This window comes from Anabrus simplex, chromosome 1 (assembly GCF_040414725.1).
Source record: "Anabrus simplex isolate iqAnaSimp1 chromosome 1, ASM4041472v1, whole genome shotgun sequence".
In the NCBI taxonomy this organism is placed as follows: Eukaryota; Metazoa; Arthropoda; class Insecta; order Orthoptera; family Tettigoniidae; genus Anabrus; species Anabrus simplex.
The window spans coordinates 702,318,049-702,339,870 of record NC_090265.1 but is presented as its reverse complement, the minus strand read 5'-3'; the positions used below and the strand labels follow the sequence as shown (position 1 = coordinate 702,339,870).

Below are 21,822 nucleotides of genomic sequence, written 5' to 3'. Positions count from 1 at the left end.
GGAGGAGCCGAACTAGTGAGGTTACTTTTAGGTGTGGTTAACACGTGTGTTAACCTAACGTTGGCCATGAACGGTAACCTAACCTCGCACACGCTCTTTGTCGTCTCCCTCTTGCAGTAGTGACGGAGCTGTGACGTAATAAGCGTTGGCGTCTTAAAAATGCATGCTTATCTTTACATAACTGAACGCACAGGCCTTCTCCTGACAGAGCTATGACGTCACAGCGTGACAAATGACTATCAGATCCCGCTACCGACATATCAGTGCGCTCTCGCGGCGACTTTGTGAGTTACTGTAATCAAGGCTATCCGATCCCACTAGACACATAATATGCGCTCTCGCCGTGACTTTGTGAGTAGCCGTCTTACTAATAAAATGTCCTTATACAGTTGTTTAACACTGTATAGTTATACAGTGAATAAACCCTCTATAAGCATTGCACATTTTTCTTCCTGATAAACGTATACGCATTGTATTACTATACAGCATGTATACACTCATTCCAAGGCGTAGGAATCTCTTCCTGCAGTTCACTGACGTATTTCGCACGTTCACCACCTTTATGATCTCTTTTGCTTGTTATCTACGAGCAAAACTTTCCGGAAAGTCGCGCATTAGCATGGCATATCGGAAAGTGACACAGCTGGAAATTAGCTTATACTGATATCAACATTTCTTCAGCTTGCTTTTGTAATGAACGCCAAAAAGGAAAAGATCAAAAGCTCCCAACTGGGATAGTACAGAAAACGTAACCAATTGTAATTGAATCGGCGAGTTGAAAACGGTACACATTCCAAAATCCTTACTTTTCATGAGAAAAGAAAAACTGTTTTGTAGCTTAAAAGAAAGGTTTGATCAAAAAAGTTCCTATTAGGCATTTATACATCATATTTCTGCGTATTCAACTACAAAGTATGGAAATTGTATTACATACGGTTTTCAAGTTATACCATTTTTTATGTCGAGGAATATGTCCCTTTTTATACTCAAATTTGAGAAAGATCTTTGTAGAGGCAGATAATGTATACCGTATTTACCCGAATGATGCCCGCACCCTCATTTTAGAAAGGCTCATTTTGAAAAAAATGAAATGAACTAAAATTCCTTTCATCAGAAGAGTAACTTAGGCATAAATAAATATTTTATATCACTCCACGAGGTCCACGTGGTCTTTACGCAAATATCACTGCTATGAAATATATTTTCCATGAAAATGAGCAAGTAGGTCTACTTATGTGACAGGTATTTCATTAATCTGAACTTGTAATAGGCTCGATTCCCTGTAGATGGGAAGATTCATTGTCTCTTGCATCACTAGAATCCTCTCCTAAATTACTTACAAGTTCGCCACACTCCACGTCTAACGCCTGTAGGCGGCTGGAATATCTAATTGAAAGATAAAATCACAGCGACGAGTAATATGATCAAGATTATGCCATTAATAAACGTCCTAGATGGATAAAAGAACGTGCGACATATTTCCAGGACTACGACGACTCTAATTTTCAGACACATTTTAGGTTATCTAAAGCTTCCGAACATAACCTGGAATTCCCAACACATAGGTAGGCCTAAAATGAATTCTCGATTATAGCTAATATCGTGTATGGTACACGACTGGGTGACTTTTAATGAAGAATGAAGGAATACTGATTTAGTTTTTGAGTGACGTACAATGTGTAGGCTATAATTGGTTTTTCTTATTCCCTTTGTTAATGCTTTCTGCCACCAAGTTCAATAACAATTCACTCTCTTGGAAAGTAATATTAGGATTCTTTCTCCATTTCTGCTTAATAGCAGACATAATTTATGCAAATTATTTGCAAACCCCGAAAGGAATCAAAAACTTGTTTACAATTCGATATTGGCGGCAGCATGTAGTCATTTGTTTTCTGTACATCAGTACAAAAAAATGCGGTTCAAACTGAGATTGAAACGAAAATTTAGTTTTGGTAAACCGAGATAATAAATTCTGTGGTGAATACGGAAGTGAGCGTTATCCAAAATAATGACATATCAGAGTTAACAGCAATAGTTACCGACGGTGGATACGGGCCTAAAACACTTCTCACACGTGGTCTCTTTTTACTGGACAGTAACACGACCGATGGTGGATAATTCTTTTCGTGCAATGTAAACACTTGAAATAGACACAACGGCAAAATTTGATGTTAGTTTTGCGATACAGTAAAACCTCGTTAATTCGAAGTCTTTGTAATACAGAAATCGGACTTCCAATTATGTGATTTTGAATTAACAGCCATCTTGTAATTCAGAAATGCCAACCCTCACCAGTTTTTGAGGATTCCGCTTTTCCGTGTACTGCCTGCTACGTGATATTGTGGCTTTCCTTAAAACGCTGAATACAAAAGAATTAAGATTTCACTCTTATTTTCAACTGTGAAACACACCGAAGTGAGTGAAAGTGCGGAAAGCTACCCCTGTACGTTCCAGAAGACGCATTCTATCGTGACGTGGAGAAATTTTTGAATTTAAATTACTCTGTAAAATACGGTACTATTTTAAAAAAATGTAAAGTCAGTTTAGAATTAAAAGTCTGAATTGTTTTCTGTTTAAATATGACATATGGGGACAGTTTTCTTCCATCAACGATTGCACAAAGCATAACTGTACACTCAGCATCGAAAACTAGGTGAGCCTGAAGCATGTTGGCAACCTTGACGCAAATAAAACCCGCACCCCAATTTCGTGCCTCAAATTTTTTAAAAATTGTGTGGGGATTATTCGCGTAAATACGGTAATAAACTCACAATTTTCAAAGTCTGTTAAGCAGTAACACATTATTGCACAAAAATACACCCAACCATAATTTCTTTTATTGTTATTCATTGTCATTCCATCTCTTTAAAGTGTTTTACTTTACGAAGATGTCCTGCCTCCATAACCTCTGAATGGTGTACCGGTATGTCTTCTATGTTTAAAATATCGTGAAGATCATCAACGTTATCGCCCATTCTTTCAATGTGTGTTCAATGTTAAATGGATAAGTCTAATATTTCACCATGATTATATTACTGTAGACAATAAATACTATAAAAATAAACTGCTCACTCGTTTCTTTTTCCACTACTCGCTTCTATACACCGCTCATGCAAGGGTCCTGGTCTGTATAAGCAATTCAATGAATAACTATAACAGATGTATACACAGGAGGCTTATACACGGTTTATTAGTAATGAATTTCACATAAACGGTGTATAAACCTTGTATAAAAGTTATACACCGTTTATTAGTGAGATGGTTAGTGTAAACAAATGTCTATTAGATCCCACTAGAGACATAAACATGCAGGAGAATAGCTAGTGCGCATGTACATCAGATTGAGGTGCACTCTGACGGCAAGTTTGCAAGTTACTGTAAAACAGATTACTCACGCACTCACAGGCTCTTTGCCCGTGTCCCCCCTTGGTGTAGTGACAGAGCTGTGACGTAATAAGCGCGGGAGATTTGAAAATGCATGCTTATCTTTACATAAGCGAACACGCAGGCCTTCTCCTGACAGAGCTGTGACTCACAGCGTAGGTGATTTGAAATGTGGACTGCTGGCTAAGGATGCATGATGTTATAACCTAACGTATGTCCATTCGTTGTCCTGTTTCTCTACAGTGTCGGGTTTGTGGTGAGATGAAACTTTTAAGATGGATTTTTTAATAACCGGATGACCTTGACGTCAACCTCATCAGTGAAGATAATAAGATGAAATGAATGACATGATATATGATAGTAGGAAGAGGGTAAAAGCCGGTAGTGGCATGTAGCCTTCTCCTGTCGAATAGCATTAGGGCTTTACATCTCCATCCGAAGGACAAATAACCATCAACAGCGTTATATGCCCTCGCTCCATATGAGCACTGCGGAGAGGATTGGAATTTAATCAAGGTTTTTTTGGGGCACACAATCTAGTAATTAGAAATTTTCACCACCTACCTTACCCTGCCAGGCTGAATGGCTCAGACAGTTGAGACGCTGGCCTTCTGTCGCAAACTTTGCAGGTTTGATCATATTTACATAATGCTGACTGAATACTTCAGCCTTCTGTACATTCTCAGAACTAGAAGTTCTTCAGCCTACATTTTCATAAAAATAAAATGGTGACGACTCAGAAAACATTTGATAGGTGTTAGGAGGGAAAGGGAATGCAATAAGAAGAACATTTTAAATTTAATGAAATATTTATTGTGTAATTATTTACAAAATTAAACAAACTACTATTTATACTACAGTCTTGGTTATGCTGCCGACAAGGTTGCTGTACTCCTTAACATCTTACTGTGAAGAGGTAGCATGCTTCCAAAATTGTAATGCCCCCTGCAACATTCAAATTAAATAAAACCATTTATTGTTTATGAAATAAAGTTTTCAAAATATATTATACTATGCATGTTATGCTTCGTAAAGAAGTTGATCTCGTTCTTACCTTAATGTCATCCATGTTTTTAGTTCCTTTCTGAATAAATATCAGATACTGTAAAGAAGGGAAAAAGTTCATCCTTACACTGTCTACACTTTACAATCTTCGGATTAGGTCCATAGCAATCGCATTCGATGTGATTTTCACTTCGATGCTTGTAATGTCATCGACAACGCCTGCATGAAGCTACATCGATTAACAACTTACTATGGTGAGGTAGGATGTCCCAAAAAGCATCTACGAAAGGAGAAACGTACGTAGATAAAAATCCTGGTGGTAAACACTGAATCAGATGTTTTGGCATCTGATATAAGGTTGTATGTTTATAGAACATCTTAATAGCCTCACTTACATGAGTGAGCTAAATAAAATGTAGCGTATTAGTTCCACTTGTAGACGAACAGGATGCACATTCACAGTTTTGTTTGTTATCAAGATGATTGTAACTGTGTAGTCTTTTTCTTCTTTCCGTTCCATAGGGTATGGTGTAGAAGCACATGCTAATGATCATGACGAAGGGCTATCCTTATTTATAGCCTTGTAACAATATTCGTTAGTGGATGGTGACATCACTCATATGAATAATAAGACAATAGGCTGTTGTGTTAGCAGGAATTTCAGATGTTTCAAATTCTAAACGAATATCGACAGCACATTCTTCGTGATAAGAGCAGTCTATAACTACTAATAGTGCTTTATTTTTAAATTCTTCAGGCGAAATTAGCGGATGATCTTCTTTGTGATAATACGATGATTGGATTTTACAAATACATGTCATAGAGCAACCCAAATTTATTTTTCTCAAAATTAATGTCCATGTTTTCGTAGGGATACATAATTCTGTTGAGATAAAGTCCAATATTTCTTAATTTACAGTGATCAAACTGTGAGTTATCTTTTTCATAGTTGAATTTACGATGGGTTTGAAATCCATGAATAATATACAAAGGCTTTTCAGTAAAACGTGACCTTTTAACAGCCCAGCTATGCTTGTTTGTAGGTGGTAACACAGGATGCTCATGCTGCTCCCAACTTTCCAAAATGTATAGGCAATGGTGTAACATTTTCTACAATCTTGAGCATTCGAAGTTTTTCTCGATCAGATAATGTTACATGCATGTGAAATCCTCCACAATATACAATGAAGAGTAATTTTTGAGTCTACTGGTGATTCTGTTGCTTTAAGAGAATTGTTATCACTTTGATTATGGATCAGAATTAGCTCTATTTTGCATTGATTATAATACATCTAAAATCATCAGCAAAGCCGAGAATATATTTTAACTGTAACATACCAGAAAAAGTATCATCCTGATTAATCATCCAGTTGTTATTAGCTTTCGGACACCATCCTACCATCCGTAAAATACTTTCCTCATCACTATAAGAAGGGTCGAGTTTCATTGCACTTGTAATACCAACATTCTTTGATATATTTCCACATTATTTACTTCATAACGTGCTTCAGAAAAGAGAAAACCTAGACCATGGTTGTTGAGTTGAGGTGTGTTTGGTCCACTTCCATCTGCCATATCTTAGCATCCTTCAATATAGATGTAGCTTTCGTGTGGTAAGGTGTATACATCTTGCTGATTAATGATAAAGCGAATTCCGTCATTGTTATTGAGTCCAAACGTGAAAGGTTGATAAGAATGAAGCTCACTTCGTACTACACCTTCATGAGTTTCTACTGTGTTCATAACGTCTAGCATTTCTTCCATTTTGTTGTAGTAGCATATAACCTAAACCTAGCATAATCTGCTTATGGTCATCTGTTAACTCGTTGAGTCTTTGCAAACATGTAGTATGTTTCCTGAATGTACACAGTGTTTTATAGGTTTTTTCATACTGGTTTAACATGAAGCTACGTACGTGTGGTGATCTAAATTAATGAGCTGATTATGTTTATTCACAAGCCTAAGAGTGATGTTACTAATGTGTTTTACAGACACAGGATGATGATAACTACTGACGGTTTCTCACGAATAGCATAACCACTTTCCTCTGTAATAATAAAGTTGTGCAGGATGTGTGAAGGTTGTTGATTACTATACAAGTCTGTAATAATATTACAAGTGATGTTTACATGATGATCATCGAAGAGTGTTATAGGTTGATCAGACTTATAACATACATTCAGTATAAGCTCTCTTGGTGAAAATCCAAGCAATGGTCCAATCGAATCAGGTTGTGATTAGAAGTCAATCTTGAATGAAGACTCAATAACACATTTATGTGTGATGTTGCTTACAGTAATTGAGAACTTGTAATTATTATTACTAAAAATCTCATCACTAAACTGTTCAAGTAACGTATGAGGTGTATGGTGATATTTGATGTCATAGAGAGGGGTATACGATAAAAGAGACGGATAATTGAAGGAATATTCCAGAGAAAGGAGTGGAAGCATATAACTATTTCTAGGGCCGTTTGGTATCAGAGGGGATCCGTGAATGTACAAAGGAATGAAAGAAATGTTTCAACAAGTATTAAATTTAATTAATAACTATCATTAGTGTTTTTTGTGTGCAGAAATTAAGGACATTAAGAACGGTTTGAACTGTGATACATATAAACGATTGAAAAATAACCTCACCAGGAGGATAAATGCGATCAAACAATAGGTAATAAGGAGATGATCCAAAGGCTAGCACATCTTTCAAGAAAATTTAACAATAACAGCGATAGAATAACAAGGCCTAGGTACTTGAAAACACGAAAGATCGATAACCAGCAGAGTAAGGTTTCTTTCTTCAAATAATACAAAAGAACTGACAATTTCAATACTCACAGTGAATAAATAACGGAGAATTAGGGAATTTACAGTAAGATCCGAACATATATAAGAGAGAAATGCCACACGCTGTTTACAAGAGTAGCCATGACACATCAGTCCAGGCAACTTGACCACACACAATACAGATGTTCTAACAGTTCAAGAAAAAAAAAAAAAAGAAGAAGATCGGAGCTAAGTTCGGCGCATCGGCACGACAGGCAAAGTCTTTAGAGTTCTATAGTATGCATTTGGGTTAAAGGCAAATCGAAGATTTTAAAAAAAAAAAGGAGAGCAGAAAACTTTACCAGTCCATGGATTAGGGTCCCCAGGATCATCTAACACTTCAGGAAAAGTGACACTGTAGAATAAAACTCAAAGAACTGAACTGTGAAGAACCAGCTTACCCAGAAAATTTAAAAGGTCTCTCCAACTATCTGGGTGAATGTTGAATCTTCAGGAAGAATGAAGTAAAGAGCCGTCGTGTAGACGGAGTGGAAATAAGTTCCAGTCTCGAGCTGATCCGATGCACACTGACAAAGAATGAAGTGATGGCCAAAAATTTATAGTCGGCAGAGAGTGACGTAAACAGACGTAATGGTAGGGGTGAGAAGGGAAGGAGACACTGGAAAGTTCGAGAATATACAAGTAGTTGATGACGCATGTAGCGTAGTAGAAGCGTAGAGATCCGGGGAAGAAAGTAAGGTTAGAAATATGTGCCATGGTGAATTGATGGCGGAAGGTAAGAGAACATTACACGTACTTTCAATATAGTCATGAATATAGACTACTGAATAACTACCTGACGGCAGCATAAGCACATACTCATTGTAATAGAACTTGTTTACGCCATCACGCACATTATAGATTTTGTTGTGGATTTCGAATGGCACAAGTCCAAGACTATGTGGCTGATGACCAAGTATGGTATATGTGTATATGCGCAATCAACTACCAGCGTGCCCACATGGATGTGAGAGTGCTGTAATTAACTCAGACAACAGTTGCAGACCTGGAACTCATTATATTGCCTACGTAAATCTAAAGTATGGTATTTCGATAGCTATGGAGACTTGCCTCCTCCATTTGAGCTCATACGTTATTTCGGAAGCAGTGCAGACATTATTTACAATAAAAACCGTGTGCAAAAATTCAATACACACATGTGAGGAAGATTATGTCTTATGTTCTTATATCAAACCCAGACAGTACACAAACAGCACAGAGTGCATGTGATGACCAATGGTGTAAGAACGTTCCCTGTACGTGGAGAAGGACCTGAAACAACAGTCTACTTTAATCCACCGACCGTTGAGGTCTTCAGTCGTAACCCTCAGCTGGGTCCCTTACCAGATGTTACACACTGGGTCAGTGTGCTTTGGGACTCACATAGGCCGGGGCGCCACTCCCTGTGTAGGACTGCCTCCGAAGAGGGTCCCTACCTGCTACCTGGAGTCAGAGTAATAAACATGGGGTAAGAATATGATATTAAGTGCATCTTCATTATAGACGGTTATGCCCTGCAGTGTTCAGCCTTTGAGCCCCTGAACATCTCCACAATCCTTTATTTGCGACTAGCTGTTATTTTTATTACAAGTTATTAAATAATAATAATAATAATAATAATCGTATGGCCTCAGCTACCATGTGCAGACATTTCGATTTGACGCCATCTTACAAGTTATTTACTCGATGTATATGCATAATCCCACTGGCCATCATTATCTAGTCAGATGTGGACACTTATGTAATGCAAAAAGCATATTTTAACTAACATTCATAATATAGCATTTTAAAGAATACTATAAGATTAATATAAACAGGATCCTGAATATATTTTTATGATTTTGATTTAAGAAACATGGCTGATAATGCCCAAAAGATAAGGCAAAACATGTCCCATTAATAGAATCAACAATAATGTAAAGGTTCTAATGTGGAAAGAATATATATTGTATTGAAAAGGTGGACAATTTTCAAATAAAAATTAGATTTTAATTTTAGCTGTTACTTTTCAACATGAAAATTAATAAGAAAATCACATTTTGCTTTATTATTTCTTTGAATAGAGTAAGTGTTCCTGAATTCAAAATTATACAGGGTGTTGTAAAAGTAACTTTACACTTGGTGAAATTCAATAAATCAAATGTAAAAATGTAATAACGAATACTAGTTATTGATGGACCCACTAGTTTCACATTTATCAAAAAAATAAAGAGGAAAATAAGATATTGTGGTTAAAAAATTCAAGTGAAGTCATCCATCATATGATAGAATAAAACGGAACACATTCATTAACAACATTTTGGTAATACTCTCGTTGTCGTCGGCTGTAACTCGATCCGAGTATATATAACTTCTTCCTGCATACATTGGCCAGTTCAACTCAGTTTATGGATGTGTTTACGAAGACTAAACAGACCGATCCTGGCATAAAACATATGCCCACACAAATCACACTGAATGGATGGAGGAGGGCGGGGTTGTAATTGACAGAGTTTTCTTGCTTGTCGCTTGGCCTCTTGATGTCTGCAGCATTCTCTTTCAAACAAGTTGACAGCGGTGGATGTAGTGTTCCATCACAGATAGTGGTTCACAGCATATTCTTCCCATGTCTGTATATCTATACCAGTTGTCTTCATGATGTGTTTCAGCTGGTCCTTAAAACGCTTAAGAGGGGCTCCATGAGGTCTACTGCCGGAGTAAAGTTCACCATAAAGAATTTGGCGGAGAAGCCTGCTATCACCCATGCGGTGAACATGGCCTAACCATCTCAGTTGATGAGCGATGATTGTTGCCTCAATGCTATTTATTTGCGTTTTGTCGAGCATAGTCCTCCCACTTAATATTCAAGATGAATGTCATTTTCTGTTGGTGGAAGCGCTCAAGTTTTTTGATATCATGGTGATAGTGTCCAAGTTTCACAGCCATACAGCAGCGTGGAAATGACAACAGCTTTGTACACCATGAGTTTGGTATGCAGTTTTAGGTCGTTATTTTTGAAGACTCTGTGCATTAACCGTCCGAATGCTGCATGAGCAGCCCCAATTCTTTTATCAACGTCTTATTCACAGGTACACCGTTTAGACAAGATGCTTCCAAGATATGAAAATTGATCAACCTGTTCCAGTGTTCAGGAAGTGTTAATCCTGGGGCAGGTTGTGCAAGTGCCTTCATTTTTTTTTTTTTTTTCCCTCACATTAATGGCAAGAACAAAGCGATCACATGCAGTTTTAAAGCAGTTGACTGACTGTTGTAGTTCTGCAGGTGTTAGAGCAGGAGATGCGGTGTCATTGGCATACTGTACTTCTGTCACTAGGGTAACCAGAGTACGTCTTTGTGAGCGAAGTCTTGCCAGATTGAAAAGGCCTCCATCAAAACAAAATTTAATCTCCATGCCTAAGTTGTTTGCAGATGATTCATGCAGCATGGCAGCCATGTACAGTGCAAAGAGTGTAGGAGCAAGCACACAGCCTTGTTTCAATCCATGAGTGATTGGGAACGAATCTGATACTGAGTTACCATGAAGAACCTGTCCAGACATGCCATCACAAAGAGCTTGAACCAATTCCACATAACGTACAGGACATCCAAAATTTCTCAATACTTTCCACATAGCAGATCTTGGTACTGAATCAAAAACTAAATACAGAGGCTGCTGTTGTTCTTTGAATTTTTCCTGGAGTTGCCTAGCACAGGAGATCATATCTGTTGTGCCACTGGAGGTTCGGAAACCACATTGAGACTCAGGCAAAATCCTCTCTGAGATAACTCAGAGCCGATTTAATAGAATTCTTGCGAGAATTTTACATGCAGTTGACAAAAGCGATATACCACGGTAGTTCCCACATACACTACAATCTCATTTCTTGAAGATAGTGTTGATGGTAGCAATCTTCAAGTCGTCAGGCACTTCTCGAGTTTCCCAAATCAAGAGGATGAGTGTGAAAAGTCTAGTCTTCAAGGGTATACCTCTACTTTGTATCAATTCCAGAGGGATGTTATCAGGACCAGGAGCCTTTCTTGCTTTTAGTTGATTGAGTGCTTTGGTGAAGTCTCTGTGTGTAGGTGGAAATGCCATCCATGGTTGTTGGGCTGCTGAGAGACATTACAAAGAAAGTCCTCAGCAACATTGGAGACATGATTTGGAAGTGAAGAGAAAGGTTCCTTCCAATGCTGTAAAATTTCTCCATTATCAGTTAAAATGATGGAGTTGTCAGCAGTCTTCAATGACCTCGATGAAAATCGAATTGGACCATATACTATCTCCTTTATGCCAGCATAGAAGTTTTGCAGGTCATGAGCATCAGATAGTCTTTGCAGTTCTTCATCTTTTTGTTGCCACTGGTTAATCTTAATTTCTCTAATTTGTGCCTGACATTTTTCTTTAAGTTCCAAGAAATATGATTTCTTCACATTGGAAGCCGGATCTTGAAGATAGGATAGGTGGGCTTCCCATTTGGCATTGATCAGACATTTAATTTCTTCATTATTTTCATCAAACCAGTCCTGTCTTTTTTTTTTCCCTCACAAAACCAATTGTTTCCTCAGCTGACTCATTGATGATCTTCTGAAGCGTGGCCCATTCCTGATTTGTACTATCACTGCTGACTGGATGACTAGCCCGTTTGTTTGAGATTGTATTTCTGTCATCTGTAGCAGTGGATTCAATTTGAAGTTCAGAAGTATCAAATTTCTTTCTGGGCAGGTTGTGGATGGATCTTTTTGGTTTGCGACAGATTGAGATTCTCAACCGGCAAAAAAGGAGCTTATGATCTGTCCAGCAGTCATCTACGTTTCTTGCGGTCCTTGTAACAAGGACATCCTTTTTTATCACATTGCCTGGTGATGATATAATCAAGGATGTGCCAGTGCTTTGAGCGAGGATGCATCCAAGGGGTCGTGTAGCGATTAGGCAGGCGGAACTGAGTATTAGTAATGACGAGTTCATGTTCAGCACTTAAATCAAGGAGCAGTAGACCATTGGCATTACAGTTGCCAAGTCCATGTTTTCCCATCACATTGCCCCGAAATTGGTGATCTTTACCAACTCTGGTGTTGAAATCGCCAAGGAGGAAGAGTTTGTTTCTTGGTGGTACTTTGGTGATGGTAGTGCTCAGCAGGTTGTAGAATTGGTCTTTAGCTTCTACGTCAGCATCCAAGGTGGAAGCATATGCAGAGATGAGTGTCATAGATTTGGCTCCAGGGAGTGGGATTCGGAGAGTCATAATTCTTTCGCTGACTGCGGTTGGAGCTAGCTGATGATCATTCACCAATGTGGTCTTCACAGTGAATCCCACACCATGAATGCGGTATTCTCCCTCACTTTCCCCTTCCAGAAGATTGTGTAGCCTGAACTGAACTCTGTAAGTTTACCTTTGCTGGACAGTCTGGTTTCACTTAAGGCAGCAATATCAATGTTCATTCATCCAAGTTCATGAGTGACAAGCGCTGTTCTTCTCTCAGGTTTGTTATTGCCTTTCAAATCAAGTAGAGTTCGAATATTCCAGGTTCCTATAATCAAAGTTTTGGTAATCTTCGTTTTTCGACCGCATAAGGGGTGACCCACTGGGTGCGACCTCCCAACCGGCTGAGAGTGTGACTACCGATGTTTAGCCCACATTTTCTAGCACCTTCCCCATTCAGGGTGGGGAGCGGTGATCCTAAATAGGCCTGCCCAAACACAGATGCAGGACCAAATTCCTGAGTAGTCATGGGGTCTCAGAAAGACGACCATCACACATCTGCTGCCAACGTGCAGGTCCGAATTAGAGGCTCCAGTTTCACCCAAAAACCTGCCTCCACCATCCTTATCCCATCGCTGTTGGACTTGATTTGAAGGGAGTGACAGCAGGAAAAAGTGCCACAGGCGGGATTTTGTTTAAGGTGGATCGCAGCTTGGAAGGAAGTGACCCACACACTATGATCTCGGAACTATACCCTGCGGCACAAATGAAATGCAACATGCTACTACCACGACTACAATGGACTGCTGCAGACTCTAAATACCTTTCAGTTGCGCCTTCACAGCCAGTCCGTCTGGCATGACCTCATCTGCTTCCACGACCGATGAAAACCGCAAAAAAGAGGTTCCTCCATTCGCTTTTCCATTGGGCCAAAGACACAGATGATGGGTTCCAGTTTCATTTCCTACACTGAGAGGACCACCACCCCACCCAAAGGGGCTCATCCACCCGAAGCCGTTGCCCCCTATGGGGGGTCGAGTTATTTAGACTAGGCAGGCGACCCACTTGATTAAATTTTAGCCCTGAATGAGCATTTACAAGAACTTACAGCCATACCAATACGTGGCTTCAGATTTCACTTCTAACATGCTACTAACGCCACACGGACCAAGGTTGGACAACACTATAATGGGATCCATTGTGTGAGGCGAAGGGGTACCAGTATTCTACAAAATAATGCGCACACCCAAGTTTTTCTTCACTAAATTACAGCAAAAATACGCGCAGAGTATTTGTGTATATTGCGTATATTGTCCGGTCCCAAGTCCGGAATGGGAAAGAAGGAGGGTTAGCTGGTTTGGCAACCAGCTGTAAAAACAGCTAACGCCGAGTGCCAAGCAGCGGTAAATAACCTGTGAATCATGTCTACTTTGCTTTTGTCGGATAATGCTAGGATATTAAAATCTACTAGACATTTAGCTAATATAATAACTTTGCTATAGAATTTTTCAATGGGAACTAAAATTATATCTTCCAAGAGTACATGTTTCAAAATTAATCAACACAACAGTGGACAATAAGACTGAGTGCAAAAACATGCCAAAGTTGTTTCAACAGTTTTTTAAATGATAGTGTTTTAGTGTTATTCCAATTTTTATATTAGGTTTAGTGTCACTCTTTATATATGTATAATCCCACCGGCCATCATTATCTAGTCAAATGTGAAAACCTATGTAATGCAATAAGCATATTTTAACCAACTTTCATAATATAGCCTTATATAGAATACTACAAGACTAATATAAACAGGTTCTTGAATATATTTTTATGATTTTGAGGTAAGAAACATGGCTGATGATGCCCAAAAAGTAAGGGCGAAACATGTCCCATTAATAGAATCAACAATAATGTAAAGGTTCTAATGTGGAAAGAAAATACATTGTATTGAAAAGGTGGGACAATTTTCTAATAAAAATTAGATTTTAATGTTACTTTGAAGCTCAATATGGACCAAAATGTGAAATTTATAACATGTAATAACATAATGCTAGGACTTCGCACAGAAGGGATGTGCATTGATCTCGCCTGACCACCGCAGCCAATGGATAAGGGTTACTGGTTCAAGCGCGGAACCAGCTAAAAAAGCTAGCCCAACATGAACAACATTTACGCATCTCCATGCTCAACATTGGGACTCTTAATGGATGCAGTCACAAACTAGCAGTGATGCTGAAAGAATGGAAAGTTGACATTGCATATAAATACGTTCGAAAGGACAGGAATCTGATCTACCATGGTACATCCAACAGGAATGGTGTTGCCATCATCATCTGTGCCAGCCTGTGAGGTGGACTTGCTGAAGTTCAGTGCTATTCAGACCGCCGTATTTCGATTACAATCAACACTCAATCTTCTCAGTTTCATGTCTTTTCTACCCTTTGATAGTGATCAATTGTCAATATGGACCACAATGAGATTCATACTTATGATTCATGTCTTCTCTGCATGTATGTCACATTCTGGCTGTGGTGACATAGAAAAGGAACAGTTTTGGCAGGAGCTACAAGACATTGTTTAAGCATGTCCTCAAGATGAGTTTCTACTTCTATGTGGTGATCTTAATAGGCATGTTAGTCATACCAAGGATGGTTATAGCTGCCATGGTGCTAATGGCTACAGTATCTGAAATGATGATGGAGTTAAAAATTAAATAATTGAAGTTCAACCAATTCAATACATAAAAGAAAGAAATGTAGTAATTACATTCTTATTTAAATGGGACCGGTTTCGACCCTAGTCCAGGTCATCGTCAGCCGTAAAAACATGTAGTCGAAATCACACAATGTTTATGAATATTGGAGAAATGGGTCAGTTTCACACTCTGTCAGGCACAAAGTCACAACACTATCAAATAATATATGAAGATCATAAATAACTTGAAGTCGCAGACGAATAGATTTGAAGAAGTAAACCGCCAGTTCCCGGTGATCAGCGCGGCACATTCAAGGTCATGCGCTGCGGTCTCGAACGCCGAAGTAGAGTGGAGAATGTCTTGAAGGTCCAATATTTGTCTCGGTTGCGGGAAGTTAAGTACGTATATAAAAATATACGACGCAAATCAGTATTGACTTGTACAAGTCAACTGTTTTCCAAGAACTTAGCAGGAGCACAAGTACTCATTCAATTATACTGATTTGCGTTGTATATTTTTATATACGTACTTAACTTCCCGCAACCGAGACAAATATTGGACCTTCAAGACATTCTCCACTCTACTTCGGCGTTCGAGACCGCAGCGCATGACCTTGAATGTGCCGCGCTGATCACCGGGAACTGGCGGTTTACTTCTTCAAATCTATTCGTCTGCGACTTCAAGTTATTTATGATCTTCATATATTATTTGATAGTGTTGTGACTTTGTGCCTGACAGAGTGTGAAACTGACCCATTTCTCCAATATTCATAAACATTGTGTGATTTCGACTACATGTTTTTACGGCTGATGATGACCTGGACTAGGGTCAAAACCGGTCCCATTTAAATAAGAATGTAATTACTACATTTCTTTCTTTTATGTATTGAATTGGTTGAACTTCAGTTATTTAATTTTTAACGTTAATAATTTCAATACGGAACAATGAAATTTTTATCTTTAAATGATGATGGAGCTCAAATTTTGGATTTTGCAGAGCCAAAAGACTTTGTTATTGGCAACACATTTTTCCAAAAGCGCATCAACCACCTCATCATCTACGCTAGTGGTGACTATAGCAGCCACTGCCACAGCAACCTTGGGTACAACAAAACCGAGCTCCCAAATTGACAAACAGATGTGGTTATGGATGGTCCAAGTCCAAGAAAAGGTACATGAAAAAAAGAAGGCATATAGAAACTGAGTTTCACAAAAGACTCCAGAGAACAGGGAAAGATGTCATAGCCAAACGTGAGGCTAAGAAAGCTAGGTACAAAGCTACAGAGCACCAATTACACACCATGGAAATGCGTGTGCTCTGTTGGTGATGGACATCACATTCCTGCATCATAACAACTAAGGTTGTCCGTCAGCAAATGGGCATTGCACCCATCACTGAGAAACCATGGGAAAAATGTCTCGAATTGTTTGGCCACGCCCTGTGTGCTGTACCTGGAACAGTTGCCAGTTTCATCCACAACTTTAAAATTAATGACGATGACCACATGGATGTCCAAAGGAACGCTGGCAAGACCCAGTGAATGCTGATATGAAGACTCTGGACTTAAGACCACACGATGCCCTAGACTGTGCAGAATGGAGAGCCAAGATTAGAACAGCAGACCCTGCACCAGCGAGAAAACGCTGGGAGGAGGAGGAAGAAGAAGAAGAAGATAACAATATCACAGCAGTTTCCAGAAGACTGCCAGATACTCCCAAATACCACCCATCACCGAATAAGACTGCACCTTGAATTTCTAACGACAAAATTCAGGGCAAAAATCACATGTTTAATTACTAATTTTATTAAACGTATGCAAACATGTCACAAAATTGTTAATTTCAAACACCTTACAAGTAATAGAAACACTACATAGAGTAGGAGTCTGTAGCATAAATGGAGAACACTGTTGTAATGACAGGTTTCTTTTTAATGGCCCTCCAAAATTCCCATATTAACTTGTGTAATGTTTTTTGGTACAGTGAGAACCTTTCACTGAATCATCTGTTACAACGGGTGATCACAGAACACCAAGTGATTTGAAGTGCGTAGGCCGTGCACTTAGGGTTGCACAGCTGTGAGCTTGCATTTGGGAGATAGTGGGTTCAAACCCCACTGTCAGCAGCCCTGGAGATGGTTTTCGGGGTTTCCCGTTTTCACACCAGTCAAATACTGGGTTGTACCTAAGGCCATGGCCACTTCCTTCCCACTCCTAGCCGTTTCCTATCTCATCATCGCCATAAGACCCGTCCGGCTCCATGACTAAATGCTCAGCGATTGGTCTTTGGTCACAGGGGTCCCGGGTTTGATTCCCAGCAAGGTCAGAAATTTTAACAATCATTGGTTAATTTCACTGGTATGGGGGCTGGGTGTACGTGTCGTTTTCAGCATCATTACATCCTCATCACGATGCGCAGATCACTGAAATCAAGAGACCTGCACCTGGCGAACTGAACGTGTCCTCGGACACTCCCGGCACTAAAAGTCACCCGTCATTTCATTTTGCCATAAGACCTATGTGTGTCTGTACAATCTAAAACAAATTGTAAAAAGGAAAGAAAAAAAAGTGAAATTGCCGGTGGTGTTTGGAGTTGTACAGTGAATAACTAAATGAACAATTTGAATCATTCAGAATATTATATTAGTAACAGAGTAATTTATCCTGCATATGTTTTTAGTTCAAATTGTCATATTAACTGCTGTCTTCTTTTTTTATAGCAAAAGCTGAAGCAGCACATTGAGACAATACATAGGAGGAACGCTGATAATGTAATACGTGAAAAGACAGTAAGAAGAAAACGCAAAGATGCTGGAAAACCAAGATTACCTCTTGCTGGTCAATTGACGGGAATAGATTTGTCACTTACATTAAGTGAGAATTTGCTGAACCAAGAAAATGTTGCTCTAGACTTTCCATCCAGTACAGCTACTTCAGAGATTGACCATGAAAAGTTAAAGAGAAAACAACCAGTTGTTGTGTTGGAGAGGATCGAAGTTCCTCATCGAAATATTGGTACACCAAGCAATGAAGCTGCCAAGGTAAGTGTTCCATTCTTTGTTGTCAGTAGTTCAGTAAACTGTAGCATGCACTTTATATTATGCAGTATTGTTTGCTAACAAGTGTGGTTTCGAATCTACTATGCTGGCGTAGCAGGGGGAGAGGTGATACTCCCACATGGCGCATCCCAGGTGGCGAATAGTGGGGTCCTAACCGGCTTGTCGGCAGACTAGAGTGAAATAAAATAGCTCTCACGGACCAAACACAAAACCCCCTGTGGGTGGGGGATGCAGATGAAGAATACACCCACGGTATCCCCTGCCTGTTGTAAGAGGCGACTAAAAGGGGCAACCAAGGGATGATCGAATTAGAGCCATGAGACAATTTGTAATTAGTACCACAATGCGGGGAACACCATGGGTCGCTTTTACTTGCGCGTAGTACCACTATGTTAGGTACATAATAGGTTTGTGATTAGTAGCGACAGTGTGTGCTTTCGGCTTTTACAGTACCTGTGATTAGTATCCACCATGATTCTGCCTTGCCTATGATTAGTACCCAGTATGAGGAACACCACGGGATAGTACGAGTCCCTGTGGTTAGTACACTTATATAATGAACACCTTAGGTTTGCTTTGCCTGTAAATTGCGCCGCAATGTGAGAAATACCATAGGTTCTATGTTACGTGTGCGCATTACATTACCCGTGAGTAGTACCATAATGTGTGTGGAATACCGCGAGTGTATGCAACTTTTGATTAGTACCGCAACCTGTCAAATACCATGGTTCTTCTTTCCTAGTGATAAGTACCATTATGAGGGGCTGATGACTGGATTTTGGACCCCTTTAGACTACAAGCATCATCGATTCAGTATTGGGCTTTAGAAGCAGTCCCTTAGCCAGTAATACTATTGTTTAACGTTAGTTTCAGGGAATGTGGGGCATTGCGGGTTGGATCCACTGATTGCGTCCTCACGTTTTGAATTCTGGTCAGTGGAGGATTTTGGACTCTTAAATTGTAATTACATTTCGTCTCATTTCATACTATTAGGGGCCGATTACCTAGATGTTATGCCCCTTTAAACAACAAGCATCATCATCATCAACAAGTGTGGTTTTTTCCACAGGTATGTTCTAGTGTTCTAAGTGTTAATTTTCATGTGTCGACAGAGACATATTGAAATTTTTTTATAAAAATGTTGCTAAATCGTTATTTCCTAAGATTGATAGCTTGCCCATGCGGGAACATGGAGGCTTTATACCTCAAAGGAATTGTACACTCACCTAACGCGGTATATAGAGGATAGTTTTGAAAGGGGTGAGATTACAGGAATTAAATTTATTGATCATTCGTTAGCCTATGATACTGTTCAACATTGCATACTGCTCCATAAGGTATACAGCTTGACTGGAGATTATGGTTTTACCAGGTGTATGCATAAGTCTTTTCCAGTTTCACTAAGAGATGGCACCAGCGAACAGTACGCATCGTATGAATTTGACAGATGCGTTGGTTTGTTCGTCTGACATTAACCTACCAACACACACAAGTTGAGTTTGTCAAACACTAGCGTCTGTGTTGTATTGTTCAGTGGTCATGTCGACATTTGTGCCTGAAAAAGAACATTTGCGGCACACATTGCTTTTCTTATTTAATCAAAAGAAAAAGGCTGTGGAAAGTCATCATTTGCTGGGAGAAACATGGTGAACATGAGCAGTTGCAATTGCAGGCGTTACTGGATGATGGTCCAACTCAAGCTCAATGCTGTTGCCAACAAATGATTAATTTAAATCACGCATTGATCGAAAGACGACCTGAATGGGCCAGAAGACATGGCGGAGTGATTTTGTTACACGACAGTGTGCTGTCTCACACAGCAAAACCTGTGAAAACCCAACCTGGTGTCATCCGACTATCACCTCTTTGCATCAATGGGGCACGCGCTCACAGAGCAGCACTACATCAATTTCGAGGAAGTTGGAAAATGGCTCAACGAATGATTTGCCGCAAAAGACAAGCAGTTTTTGTGGCATGGTATTCATGACTTACCTGAAAGATGGGTGAAGTGTGTAGAAGCCGATGGCCAATATTTTTAATAAACAAAAAAATGAATTTCCCTTGAAAATTATGTGTTTCCTTTACCACAAAAACTGGCAAAACTTATGCATACACCTGGTACCAAGATAATTGCCACCTTGACAAATATACAGTTTGTCAATGGTTGATTTTTGAATGCCGAGGAAGATGAAACGTATGGTAGTATCAGAAGATTGGCCTACCACAAGGAAGCTTAGTAACACTGATCAGCTGAACCAAATATGTGCAGAAGTTTTTTGTGTGTTGATGATCTTGCTCTTGTAGTACAAAGAAAGACTTTTGAAACTGTAGAAGAATTGCTTACTACAGCTGTAGAAGCCTTAACTCTGTGCTTTACTGTGAACTCTCTTCAGCCAAATCCACAAAAGAATGCAAGCCTCCACATTCTACCCTTGAGATAGGGAGGTGTGGTAGAAAACTGCAAGTTATCTGGAAGGCTGCAGAGTTGCAACATTGTTTTACACCCAAATAACTTGGGGTTACCATAGATAGGTCACTCACATACTGTATGCACTGCCTTAACACGAAGTAAAAAGAATGAGCCTGAAGTAACATAATTTGCAAACACCTTCGTACTTAATGGGGTTGCCCAACTGCCACGGCACTTTGATTTTCTGCTGGTGATGGTATAAGTCAGCCCATGCAAGACAAGAGGGCCTGTACTACAACAGCCAGATAAAAGTGCGGTTTAAATTTGTGTGGCAGTTTCCATATTTATCTGGAACTTTGGTTGAAAACGCGTACTACAACTTTTGTTTGTGCAATCTGGGAGAATATTCTCGAGTTTAGCTATGTGAAAGTTGGAGAGGCAGTTAACGCTCTTATCTGGGACTTTGCTCCTACTGGGGACGCTACTGTAAGAATCACGATGGCTACACATCAAGATGAATCTTCATCTGCATGGTGCTATACAAAAAATAAGATGTTATAATGTAATCTATAATAATAAAAGGAAGTGTGTGTGTGTCTGTCTGTCTGTCTGTCTGTCTGTCTGTCTGTCTGTCTGTCTGTCTGTCTGTCTGTCTGTCTGTCTGTCTGTCTGTCTGTCTGTCTGTCTGTCTGTCTGTCTGTCTGTCTGTCTGTCTGTCTTCATGTGTGCGATGTCCAGCCAAATCCACGGCAAACAAAGATCTAAAATGTTTGTCATAGGTGGGCACAGCTTTTCACCTAAGACGCATGGCTGTGTCTAAGAGCAATTCTTGCACCAAGACATGAAGCTGTCAACGTCATCAACAAGCAACGCTCACAAGAATTGTCCGGTTTTCTGTAAATTGAAAAGTCTTATCGACACGACATGTCATACAGATGAGGCTGTTAGCTACAAGACACAGATTTTGAACAATTTCGAGTCACCTGGAGCACCCTCGAACCACACAATAGTGGAATAAATTGTATTGAATAGGTGGTATTAAAAATTACTCCTTGTATCAACTTTGTGATTAGCTATTCTTCATTACGGAATAGTGACGAGAATAATGATTTGTAACATCTTGGGGTGGACGATTGTGGCACAGATTATCCTTCTCAGGAATATGAATCCTTCCCTCTGCAATGAACACAGCCCTGAAACTGATGACGAATATTATTGAAGCCACCATCATGACTGAGCATGCCGCGGGCGAAGTAGTATTCCTCGGACTGT

The 21,822-nt window shown here is 39.5% G+C and overlaps 1 protein-coding gene across 7 annotated transcripts in view; it reads left to right on the top strand.

Annotated features, from left to right (window-relative positions):
* Positions 1-21,822, top strand: part of LOC136857361 (uncharacterized) — a 169,166-nt gene that overhangs the window by 133,202 nt on the left and 14,142 nt on the right. For all 7 annotated transcript variants that reach the window (XM_067135977.2, XM_067135976.2, XM_067135981.2 and 4 more), the window contains one exon: positions 17,802-18,122. In XM_067135977.2, coding sequence (XP_066992078.2) covers positions 17,802-18,122 — 321 coding nt within the window. The remainder of the gene's footprint in view (positions 1-17,801; positions 18,123-21,822) is intronic.